Source organism: Anopheles darlingi, chromosome 2 (genome assembly GCF_943734745.1).
Source record: "Anopheles darlingi chromosome 2, idAnoDarlMG_H_01, whole genome shotgun sequence".
Lineage (NCBI taxonomy): Eukaryota > Metazoa > Arthropoda > Insecta > Diptera > Culicidae > Anopheles > Anopheles darlingi.
The window spans coordinates 10,964,006-10,977,258 of record NC_064874.1 but is presented as its reverse complement, the minus strand read 5'-3'; the positions used below and the strand labels follow the sequence as shown (position 1 = coordinate 10,977,258).

Sequence of the window (13,253 nt, the reverse complement as noted above, 5' to 3'; positions counted from 1 at the left end):
TCATTATGAGTTCCCGCGGGCCGCATGCATCCAGCGCACCACCAAATGAGTGCCAAAACCCCTTCCTAACAACCCCTGCACTCCCCTCCCCCCTCCCCGGATGGCTGACTGTTTAACAGACGCGACTGCTCCGCGCTCCGCGAGACGATCGCGATCGAGTGCGGGTTTTAAAAAAGTTTTATTTACGAACACCAGCAACCGGGGGGGGGGGGGGGGGGCGTGTCCGTGGTGTACGAGATGGGCAGGATAAATTTGTTCATTTTTCAAAGGCGCTGCACCGAACACGATGCACCAGAGCGAACGGAGAGCCCCAAATAAAGCGAAAAAGGGGAAACCAAAAGTCAGAAGGCCACGGAACGGAGACGAATGGGTTTCCATCTGCGCGGATAGTTGAATTGCATTTTCCCCGAAAGTTAAAACGGGGTTCTCCGTCCGGGGCACTCCACCGCCACCACGGTTCGCACGCGGAAATGAACTATTTATAACCAACACACTTTGTGCTCCGGGCCAACACACTAGAACTCGAACCCCAGCTAAAAAGGAGCATGGAGGGAAATTTCCATATTTGTAAAATAAATATCTAATTTTCCGTTTTTCCGCCGCCGCCAACGACGACGACGACGACGACGACGTGGTGGCCTCCGAGGATCACAAAAACCCGAAAACGAAACAAATCGGTTTCGCTGCGGTGCGGGCCAGCTGCAGGACGATGACGCTGGTTGGACGGGAAAGCGCGTGCCTGACCATTCATTTCATCATTCGGTACGGTACACTTTCACTTTGGAGCGCTTTAGCGCTGACGGGCAACGTCGTTCCAAAACCGTTCCTTCTTCTGCCTTACGCCCGGACCGATTTTGGGCGCTGTTTTTGTGCTGCAGGAAACTAATTCAAAACTTACTTATGCATTTATATGTGTTTTCTCAGCACCACACTCACTCTCTCTCTCTCGCGCTCTCTTTCTCCCTTTATTTTACCCCTTTAAAGAGAAAGGAAAAACATTAATATCGTGGAGTCCAAGGATCACGTCGCTCGCCGTTTGTGTCCGGTCCATCGTGGCTGTACTCCGCGTTCCGAGAACTCCGTCAACGAGCGTAGATGAATAGTTTGCAAAGCCAATACGTTGTATTTTGCAATTCCAACGTGGCGTTCGTTATTTAAACTAGTTAGACGAATGTGTGAATATCAGTCATTTCGGAGTAATAATTTAAATTATCCTTTCAGCAAACAGAACCAGCACCATTGCCTAGAGTCGGCGAGCAACTACGATGAAATGCTGTCAAAATCTGTCGGTCATTTCGGGAACTGCGGATTTTGTTTCATTTTCATTTAGCAACGAGGTAAGATGTTTTAATAGCGAGTTTTAGGAAGGAAATGAACCCGGATTCCGCTATTCCGCTAGTCGCTAGTAATCGATTCCAGTGCAAGCGCCTACAGAACACATTTACATAAAATTCTGCAACTGAAGATGAACTGGTTTTCGGCTGAAAAAATTAATCATCTCTGATGTTCAGCTCATTTCCAATAGCGGTTCTAAAATTTAACATTAAAACAACACATCGTCTCTCACGCAAAACATTCATATTGTTATGAGCTATGAACAATGGCGACCTCAAATGGAATTGTTCAACCCGCTTCACCTTAAAGCGCGCGTGCTTTAGTGAAAATTTAATCAATCCACCGTTGCTGGATATGACATTTGACCGCAACAACCGGTTTTTGTACAAAGATTCCCCCCACATTCTCAGCTAGCACGCCATTCCCGATAAGAATCGGAAGATGAATGAGAGAATAGAATTTGCATTGTGGCACCAAGGACTGCATTTCCTTTTAAGTTTAAATTCCGCACCATCGCCTCCCTACAACTCCCGGCGAATGGAGACCTCGGCACCACTCCGTAGAAAACGAATTATGAATCCGGAAATAATTGTCGCTAGAAGCGACGCTCGCTATCGGGTGTCGGTGACGATGCGGATGCGGATGCGGAAAGTCTTTAAATAACTCAACGCTGTGCGCAGACACCGCTCACTAAATTTACTCCAAGTGATAATAAGTGAACTTCTTCTGGTGGCATCCAGGAAGCATCGGTTTTGGAGTCGAATGGAATGTCTCCTCGTCTCTCCTGCTGCTGTCGACGAAATCCTTACAACCTGCATCGAATCCAGTGATGGTGGTACGAGGTTGCGACCGAAATTCCAACTCTCTTTCTCTCTATCGCAGCTACAGACCGAGCTTAAAGCTTTAAAGCAGTCCAGCCAAGTCGACGGCAATCAATCCGCACTTTAATCGCTCGCCAAACCGAGCAAACCAGATTTCATCATTCATACCTTTCAGAGGGTTGACAAATCAGGTTCCCGGAGAGCTTTTCGGGTGGTCCACATACAGACACTCACACACACACTCTCGCACAATGCAGGCGACACATTTTACAAAGGCCAACGACCACAACGGCCAATTAAAGCATCATACTGCACTCATGCCAGTATTGCAATCGTCCATCGTACCTGCTGCTGCTGCTGCCATTGATGATGATGATGGGAATTTTTCCCAAAAACCCCCATTTCAACGACAGCGGCGACGGTGCGCGAGTTCCGCGAGTTTCGCGAAACGCGTCGGGTGTCCATTAATTGCAGTTGCGGTCATAATGAAACGAGATTCACACGCACGCGGCCAACGCGCGGAGTTTGGTGGGCGCTCTCGGTTAAATATCAGTAAATATAATAAAACCAATTATAGGCCAAGCCACTTCGGTGTGGGAAATGAATGGCATTGGCACTGGCTGGCCACCGCTGTCGCCGTGATTAAGCGCCAGACCGATCTGTCTGCCCGTGTGTGTGCGTGTGTGTCTGGCACATGGTCCATAGTGAAAATGAAGTGATGGAAATTTAACACTTTGATCAGCGGAATGGACGGAATTAATTGTGGAAAATGTGTCCTTCCACAATCCCACTTTCGGAGTTGGGAGTTCCACTCGAGCGGCTCACAAATCGAATGGTAATTTGGTCGCGTGCTGTTGGACTGCAGTCGATGGAAGCATTCTACCGCACCCCCTCCCCATTTCTCTGTCTCTCGCTCTCTTTTGTTGCTTTATTATTTTTTCAAACGACATTTGACATCATTACAGATGAATGCAGCACATCAAACGTATCCTGACCAGGGATGTATTACCCCCCAACCCAGCCTTTTGGACGCTCAATCAACTGCACCAGCACCGGCGGGATAATCGATGGATGATCAATAATTTAGCATAATTCCAGTGACAAATGCACCGATCAAGTAAACTGTATCCACTGATGCTGCTCATGATGATAATGATGCTGCTGCTGCTGTTGGCACACAAAATAGCACAATCGTGGTGAGGCAGAGAGCAGAGGCTCGGAAAACGGTTCCAACCGCACCGCTACGGCGTTGTTGCTATAAAATTCACACAAATTAATTAAGTCACCAGCCGGGGTCCAATTAATAATTGATTAATTCAAAATTAATACTACTATCCACGGCATTAGCACGTGGCGCCGGTTGTTTGTCGACGATACAGATGCCCCGATACCGCTTCCCCTTCCTGTTTATACCAGTATGTGTGTGTGTGTGTGTGTGTCTGGCATTTTACGTGGGATTTTACTTTTAAATAGTTTGCACCCTCAACCCCTCCTTTCCACACTGCTGCTCTGTGCTCTCTCTCACACACTAATGTCACGCCACCTATCACCGGCGTTTGTTCGAGAGCTCCCGTTCCTTCCTTTGATTTTTGAATGTCAATTAGTGTTTGTTACGTATTTGTTACGCAAACAGAGGGATCGCCATTGTTCGGTGCATGGTGTTGACTCAATCAACATGCCACGATGCTGTTACCGAAAAACAAACATCAACTGGATCGTTTGTAACATCGACAATGCGGCTACCACGGCAGGACTCTTGGATTAAACTAATTAAACCTGCCTCTAAGCTCACTCCACGGACGGTGGCCACAATGTATGCGGTCCTTTAACATCAACAAACACTCCATACACACACACACAAAGTCCGTCAAAGTCCAGCCACTGGCCTGAAGCCAAACTCCAGGCCTGTCATTCCGAGGAGCTGAAGTGGACCAAAACCCCGTTCTCAAAGTCCAAAGCCACAATTGGAGACATTGGAGGAAACCGGCAACAATCAATCAGCCGATGTCGATGGCGGGCAACACAAAACATCAAACATCACGCCATCATGCAGCGCAACAGTAATCATCTTCCCACCAGACCACACCACGAGGCTTCGACCGCCATTACGCCACCGGGCCACCGGGCCACCTCGGGGCGGGCTTACCAGGTCAGCCCTCTCCAAAGCACCGGGTTGCATGCGTTTAATTACGAGCAGCCTCCCCATCTCGCTGGCCCGGAGGGTCAGCTTTAAGTGTTACGGCGAAGAAGCTGCAGCGACGGCGGTGGCGCTGACGGTGCCTCTCGGCGGTCTAATCTTGATCTTCTTCATTGCACGCACTGCCCGAGCTGCCAATTATGATTTGGTGTTTCGGTTCGCGCCACCACCACGACCGCCTCTCTCTCTCTCTCTCTCCCTCTCTGTGGGACCACAACAACAACAGCAACAACGGCATCAACGAGATATGTGTGTGTTGCAATGCGTTCCACTACGAGCGCAATGTGCAAGTGCCCCCGTTGAAGGTTGCAAAATGAAAAAGACGCATGGGACCACCGCATTGCACATCCTGGGCACACACAAAAAAAACACAACAAACCACCCCCTGCATTCACGAGATTGTCACGCGGATAAAAAGGCGAACAAACAACCAACACAACATGATGGTGTTGAGATGACTTCACCGCCATCTTCGTTCGCTCGAGATGAGAAATGATTTCAGCTTTTTCTCACCTGCACCGAGTGGGTGCTGATGATGATGGTGATGGTGAGAGGGGTTGAATGTGTAATGCGTTTCGGGGTCACGCTCTTTGGTCAGCATCATTCATTCATAGCTCCCAGCTATGAGGGCGCACTCCGACGCCGACTGCACATTACCCTTCAAAACCTTCACAAACGCCTTCCCACACTCGCACACACAACACACACGCACACAGACAATGACCTGGAAATGTCGCTCGGATGTCGTTTGGTAAATCGGTTGCTCTGCTTACCTTCACCATCTTCTTCCTTTATTGCCGATGCCAAAAGTGTAATTATTCCGCTCGATTCCGTTGGATTCAATATCGTCGTCGTCGTGCGATTGCCTAATAAGTGCGCCATCGTACGCACGCAGCCATCTTTAAATGGACTTGGAAGTTGTGGATTGAATTCTCTTCTTTTGATGGATTACCGCGCGTTTGCCCTGGGATGCCATTTCGTGTGCGGTGTGTTGGAGAACTTGTGGAATGTTCCCAGAGCAGCGTTTTCGGATTGTTTCACACACAACGACTGCCATTGCACAATGCGTGAGGTGCGTGCCGAGCGAAGCCTACTAAGGCCACACACACATACTAGATGGTTTATTAGATTTCGATTGTCTCCCCCGTTGACTTTGCTACGCGGCATCATCATCATCAACGTAGCCTGCTATGCTGGGACCATGGCAGTCCCGAGGCGCTCCAAAGCGAGCATTTTCCTCCCGATCGTTTTTCCACCCTTCCCGGTGTTTACCTTAATACAACCCCAAACAAGAGGCTGCCAACAAATGCGATCAGCAAAAATGATCAGCCCTTTCCTTCGTCTTCTTCTTTTTATTCTCCGTGTTGCTTCGTTTTCACGAGCGCTGCCACGATGACACGTAACTCGCAATGTGCGCTCCGGCGCACCAACAACCAACCACCACTCCACACACTTTCATCTTCGTTATCCAAACAAACGAGAGGCAGACACACACAAAAAACACCCAGAAAAACTTCAAACCCGAAAACTAGACCCCCTCCACCCCGCCCCGAGGCACTCAGACCTGAAGGCTTTGTTTCTGGACCAGCACGCAGCAGTAGACGAGCAGGCGGCCCAAACGAACAGCACGACGTCTCGCGCTAGCATCGCGCTTATGGTCATCGCTTCCTCCTGGTTTTTTTTTTTTGGGATATTTTTGCCTCAATTTTTCGAGCCGAAATCATTTCGTTACGTAACCTGTAGGTCAACAATGGTCCGGGCATCCAACCACAGGCTGAAAACGAGCGTTAAACGAAAGCGAAAATTATTCCACTGGGCCAAATGGTATCTGTAATCGGAAGTGTGTGATGTGATCGATCGATTGACCTGATAGCGTGGCGCCAGTAAACGGTCGCAACTTTCACTTACTGTAAACTGTCACACGGCTTAATGCTTTATGCCATAGCCTTGTAATGGCATTGGAATTGGCAAAATGTAAGCCTACAAAGTAATGTAGTAGTCGTTTATAAGTATGGCTATCGATAGCAAAACGGTTTAATAGATAGAATGGAATTATAAGTGCAAGATCGATGTGCAATGAAACTATCGCATGTTTGCTGCACCCATAAACTGTCGCAATTGCAATGAAATTTCATTTTGACAGCTCTTGACACTAAAATTACATTCGTGTAATGGAATCTTTATCTGTCGCCAGTAAAAAAAAAAACAAAAGTTAATCGTTCGCCACCCCATTAACGAATCGCGCGGTCGATGTTCGCAAATTTGCAGCTCGATCCCGAAGACCAGAAGGACCCCCAGGAGATGGAGATGAAACCATGGTACGTGCCTGCCCGTCGGTCCCTGCCGGGAATTGTTAAAAACTATCCAACAATGGCACAACAACAACAACGTCTTTACCACCACCACCACCAAGAGAAAGGGTTGAATCTGAAAATGTTTATTATTCGCGCTGCATCGTGCGCCAGGAAGGATGCGCCCCTTCGGTGGGGCCACCTCTTGGTGCATGTTGCGCATATTTAGCCCGGGGCGGGGGGTGGCAAAATGCACCGGATAGAGCGAACCATTTGTTTTCGCTTCGCTGCCAACGTACCAATGCTTAATATGCAAACGAAAACCGCTGCCGATGCCATTGTAGTTTGTGCCAGCAGGCGAGCGAGATCGTGTTCCCGGGGGAGGTCAACGTGGACAGGACCTCGGTGTGTGTGTGTGTGTGTCTAAGGTGGGTACACCACCACAGTATACACCTCTCTCTTCGACACGAGGGATACAAGGGTGGGAATATGATTGCGATAAATTTTCATTTATCCATGGCGGGGACACGCCATCCTCCGCCAGCCCTTCCAGTCCACCTTCGGCTAAAACAAAGCCAAACGCCCCTTTTTCGAACGGGGAAGGACGCTTTTTAACACCCTCACCACCACCTCCCCGGTATCCCTTTCCCGGGGTGGCTTGTTCCATTAGCGTAACAAGAAGTTTATGCTGGAAAACAGGAAGCAGTTCCCTCGCCTCGCCGGTTCACCCGCGCGGACCACCCCGTTAGCAGTGCTAATTCCTGCCAAGCGTGAAGCACTCTTTTCGAATCGTATACACACCCCTGGACCTCCCCACTCCCCCTCCTCCTCCATCGAATGGGTTGGCGTGTCTAACAGGGTGGAAGGAATTTTCCCAGAAAACGTTTTAACTTCGCTTATCAGCGCAACGGAAACGTTCGCAAAGCACAGGTCCACTGAGGAAGGCCCCGGGTATTACGGGGCTGTAACGCATGAAGGCCGCGGTAAGTGACATCAAAAAGTGCCAAAGAGGTTTAGAAATGGATCCCGGAGCCTCGAAGATAAAAGGAAGACGGCGGCGTAGATGCCGCTCACTTGATGCGTGAATTTAGACATTCCCGTTCGCCCCTGTACTGTGCGAACGTGTAATGGTGGTCTTGTGCGTCAGACAGCCGCTTCCGCCCGCTACCAACCAACGCTGCCCCATATGCATGCGGGACATTACAAAAGCGAGAAAGGAGAAAAAAAAGAAAGAAACCCTACCCCCACCCCTAACCTCTCTATATCACTCATAGTCAAGCCCTTTGATACCGTGATTTCTCGTGCCGTACGTTCACATTTGATCCCCTCACATAAGCCCCCTCGCCCCTGTCAAACCTGGTGCCATTTTGCTGCTTCCGTTGTCTTTCTTGTGACTCCATACCGCTTGCGGCTGATAATCGCGATACTCGCACACCATCTACAGCCTAATTCACTGGATTACCCGAGATCCTCTGGTTGCAAACGAACCGTGGCCCCTTCATTCGTCGTGGCCATTTGTTTTTTTTTTTTGCGAGCAACCAGGCTAACCTCAAAAAACGGGGCAACCATCTTGTAGTAGCCCGGGGGTTGCTACGATTATGGTGAGAAGAAGGTGGCGAGGCCAAAGGTTGTCACACGCAGACACTTCCGGTGCGTCAGCAGAAAGTGACAGCTGGCGAAGATTGTCAAACTAATGTTATTGACCTTCTCGGCATCGGCGATTATCGGAGCTCATCCTTTTGTTACCGATGAATGAATGCTCCCGATGATGAGGCAAAAATGGCTGCCCATACTTCAAAACCCCAAACCCAAACCCCAACGATTCAACGAACGATTTGTGTGGTTCTTTCTGACAGCTAAAGTTGACCTTTGTGGACCACTCCCCTCGGGTCGGTATCCGGTAGATTGAACGGTCCATCATCTGTGAGTGGAATATCCAAGGAATATTCGCTTCGCTTGGAGGCTGCTGATTTGTTTGTACGCAATTGCGAAATACCTAGAAATGATGAGAAGTTATGACGAGTTGGGAAGCAACCACACCGCACACACCGTTTGTCTTCCCGGGCCCCAAGAGCGGCAAAGGCGGTTGCCAGCGCACAATCAGTGATTGAAAGCGAGGAGGAATTCCGCGAAACGGCAAAACCCACGGCAACCTGGCACGCCTGGCGAAGCACGCGGGACATGATACTTATCTTCTTTGTTCCCCTAAAACTCAGGATGGGGAAAGGCGGGAGGGTCGCGTGTTTTAAAATATAATGCCCTCCATTGATATTGCTCCTGCCGCCATATCTACGGGAAGTTGCACCAATGTGAAGCTCCCGCGCTCGCTGGCTCAGGATCCTCGCATCCTCGTTCAGGACCTGATTGCCTCGGTAGCAAACGAAGCGGAGTGCCGGAAATGGAAACATTTTGCTCGGTTGCTATCACTGTGAGGGATGCGTCACTTCAATCACTGACGCGAGAGCGAATGCCAGTGTACCGAGTGTCGTTTATCATCTGTCTTCCGCCTGGCTGCATTGTGCTAGCACAATCTTCGATCACCGTCGTCCTGTCGTATCATCGGAGTTTCCGCCGAGTTCTCGTGGATCGCAAATTGGCAGACAACGAGTTCCTGCCTTCCTGGAAGTCGTACTCGTGGCCCTCCCCTCGGAACGGCGTCATAACCTCACAAAACAGCGCAACCATTCGATTAAATGACTTCTGTTTCACAATGTTAGCGACTGCTGCTGCTGCTGTTGGCCAAATCGGTCATGGGAATTAAAACATGCCGGCAGCCTAAACGAACAATCCGTCCGTACATTGGAAACCTCCCACCACTTTTTTTTTATTGTGACCTACACTAACACGCTCCCCATACACGTTCGCTTATGGCGCCTGGAGAGCAACAACCCGATCCTATTGCTGGACAAACTATTTTACGAGCACCAAATTATGCTGCCAGTTTCCCTGTCCCCTTTAACCCCGAACAGCAGCAGCAGCAGCAGCAGCAGCACGAGTCGTTCTGACGTTTCAAAACTGGCAATAAACATACTTCGTTCGCATATCCTCCATTCCTCGAAGGACTCTCGAACGACAAACGGTTGAACAGAGGGTGCGGAGCGGTAGATTGCATGTTAACCACAGCAGCAGCAGCAGCAGCAACCGGAAAGCCGTGGAACCATAAACACCACTCCGAAACGCTTTCGAAATAAATACACCAAATACGGCACCCCGGAGGACCGAAGGTAAAACGTGGTGTTGGGTGGGGCGCTGCCGCTCTACAGGAGGGGCCGCGTGGTGTTCGCGACCGTGCCCGTACATGCCCGAGGAAAATGGAGAAAAATTGAAGTTAGTTTATACCAAAGCTGGCCATAAAACGGTGACCAGAGCAGTGGAGTGGAGGGAGCGCTAACACACCATACAGGACGAAACAAAATGCTTACAAAATGGTGCCCGGTGCTCTGGACTGGTCTGGCCAGGCAGTCAGTCCGCCTGATGGCTGCATCAGAAGAGTCATTTTTTGATAATTCACCAAAAACCGATACCGTACGGTTGGATCGGGTTGATTAAAGAGGTATCCCCGGGGGGGAGGGAGCCAAAAAAAGATGGAGGGAGAGGAATGAAAAAGTCAGCAAGGTTCGTTGTCACCAGAGCACGAATTTCCGGATTTTGATGCAGAGAAACATGGCTGCACGGGGCTTCACAACGGCCTACTGTGTGTGTGTGGACAGGTCGTGAGGCTGTCATCCTGGATGTGTCGCAAGGGGCCGCTTCGGGATGAACATTTTCGTAGTTTACTGTGACCCCACCGTCCATAAACTTTGTGCAAACTGTTTTATTTGCTTTCGCACTGGTACGATGTCGGATCACAATAATCCACCCCCTCCTTTTGGCACTCTCTCTTTCTCTCTTTTTCTCTGTCTCTGATCCTCGAAGCTCGATGCTCGGTGGTGCACGGGTGTCTGGTTTTAGTGGCCGGTTCTATATTGCGTCCCATGAATAGCGGCATAAATTTTATGTTTATTAGTGAGCGAGCGAGGGAGCGAGCCCTTTCTCTCCATTCTCGACCAAAAAAAAGGACCTCCCCCTCATCCTTTTTTTTTTCGATGGAAATGGTAGCTTGTTAAAACGGAAATAAAAGTACGAAAGGATTGTTACGCTCCGCGGTAAAGCGAATCCCTTTCGGGGGGGATTCTTTTTTTTCTCACCGCGAGGCTCGTGAAATGAATCGCGCCCCCTGTAAATCGATTATTACAAACCGCGAATACAGCTGGGGGAAATAAAACGCGCCCTTTCATGAAACCACCTAAAACGATTTATATGTTGCGGTTCGGCGGCATTCCAAGAACCAATTATGAATGGAAATGCCGGCGAACTGGGCGAACGCACGATGCAAGGTAAAGACAGCCACACTTACCGATCAGCAGAGACGAGAGGAGAAGTAAGCTGCTGCTTTTCCACGAGATCGCCATCTTTCTTTGCGATTTTTACTGCCGCTGCTGCTGCTGCTACTTAGACGTCACTTGTTGTCACACAGTGGCTTTGCTTCTAATTCCGTTCGATCAGACGCTCCGAAGGAGAAAGCTGGAACGCTATCACCCGGAAAGTCGGCACTGCTTTTCCCTTTCACACGATTTTCCTGTTTTTCCACTTCCAGATATCGATATCGTGGCACTTTCGTTCCGCCTAGCAGCGCCCAGATTGCACACCAGAAGGAACCTAAAGAGAGGAACGGTCTGGGCGGCTGGAGACCGGAATCTGAACTTGCACCTGGCGCACCTTTACCTTCACTAGACCTTTACCGGAGAAAGCCTGCAAGTGCACGGGAACACAAACCGCACGGGTTGAATTTTAGAGCAATCGATATTGCAGAACTTTTCCTTTACGTTACTGTTTACGGGTTTGTTAGTGCATCTTGTTGACAAAGGAACCGTAAAGTCCAAACCCCCTGAAGAGGCCAGAGGCCGCTACAAAGTCTGCTATTTGTCTAGCATTTCACTCCCGCAAGTACAACACGACAGTGGTCAGGCGCCTGGTACCTTTCGCTAAACATTGTTACGTCAGTTGGTTTTGTGAGTCAAACGATGATCACGACTTTCCGATCGAGAAGCGAAACTAACGTGATGGCGAACTAAACCAACCAGCGGGAGTAGAGACCTCCGCTCGTCCGCCTTTGTGCCATGGCTTATCGATTCCCGTGTGATCTCTAATGACCTTTTAAGCGCCACTTCCTTCCGGTTTGCCGGAAAGAGGGGCTGCAGGATTAACGGTGATGACGAATTTCTGGTGCTCTTAGTGTCAGCGTATAGATTAGAAACACAGTTGAGGTTATGTTGTCGGAACTCAAAATGAAGACGCTACTACTTTGTACTTTAGACAGACCATCGATTGAAAATATTTTCGGAAATGTTGTTTGTGATAAAAATATGTTTTTCTAAACAATCTTTCATCCAATACTGTGCAGTAAAAAAGCAGTCTATTTTCTACAATTAATCCTCTTTCCAGCTAAATGCTACAGCTAAAAAATAGATGGAAGCACATCATCCACAAGAGTACACAACAACAATCAGCTTAGCAATGTGTTGCTACTAGGCAACCGTTCACACACCAGCTTACGGTCCCAACCAGTGCTACTCCTCGCAAACAAAGGATAAAAACACCGAACCCGAACATCCGAATCCGATTACACCCCGAACAAAGCCGGTCGTCGCCTGGATGAACCCTTACTGCCCCCTCCCTGGGTGGTGTCTTATATCCTGCTCTACAACACCCGCCTCAGGCTTATGGGGCCGTGTTTGTCCCCCAAACCAGTCAGGAAGCTCCACACGTCGACGAGACGAGTGGCAACATGCAGAAACACAAAGAACACTCGCACATCTCGCAGCGATTTTCGTGATCGTGATCTTCCCCACCGTCCCTTCGCGAAATTACCACTGCGCGCACCACGAAGCGCCCTCGCTAGGCAAAGCCCTTCTGCGGCTCGTGAAGCTCCAAACGAACACACACCAACACACAAACACACACACACACACACACAGACGCGAGACAGGGTTCAGGGGACGCACGGGCGTAGGAACAGACACTGGAGTATCGGATGCTTGGTGCGATGCTTGCCCGTGGAATGGCTAGACTGAACTGACGATCTCGAGGCTCCAGCGACAGACAAGTTTACGGCCCGGCTCGGCGTGATGGCAACCCCTCCTTCCTCCCCAAACCTTTTCTCTCTATTCCAAACCAAGGCGTTCTCTTTCTCTCTCTCGTTTACGTCTCTCTGCATCTCACTTTTGTCCCCACCATTTGGCCTACGGGCGCGAAGCAGAGGCTGGTGCACTCTTCGAGCAGCGTCGGATCGGTTGCTGCTACGATCGGAATGACGAGCCCGTGGCGTGACGAAGCCGGGGCCCGGTGTTTCAAGTTTACGTTACGCTTAGTCCAGATGCCAGAACCCCGGGGGCGCACACAGAAGAAGAAAGAAGAAGCAACGGGCTCCACGAGACGGCCACGATCGATCGCGAGTGCAAGCTGCATTCACACGCTTGCGGTGCAGCTCCAGCCAGTGCGCTAAACAGCAATGCGCCCCTCCTCTCCCTTCTTTTGCGACGTCATTTGTAGCACAATCTGGCGCCCGCT

At 49.8% G+C, this 13,253-nt stretch overlaps 1 protein-coding gene across 3 annotated transcripts in view; it reads right to left on the bottom strand.

Annotated features, from left to right (window-relative positions):
* LOC125950373 (protein obstructor-E-like) overlaps nt 1-12,741 on the bottom strand; it is a 37,497-nt gene extending 24,756 nt beyond the window's left edge. For 2 of the 3 annotated variants that reach the window (XM_049678311.1, XM_049678313.1), the window contains exons 1-2: nt 12,555-12,741; nt 11,041-11,435 (exon numbers count right to left, since the gene is read on the bottom strand). In XM_049678311.1, the coding sequence (XP_049534268.1) occupies nt 11,041-11,095 (55 nt within the window). In that variant the 5' untranslated portion in view covers nt 11,096-11,435; nt 12,555-12,741. The remainder of the gene's footprint in view (nt 1-11,040; nt 11,436-12,554) is intronic. The other variant, XM_049678312.1, reaches the window with a different exon arrangement.
* Between the last annotated feature and the right edge of the window lie 512 nt (nt 12,742-13,253).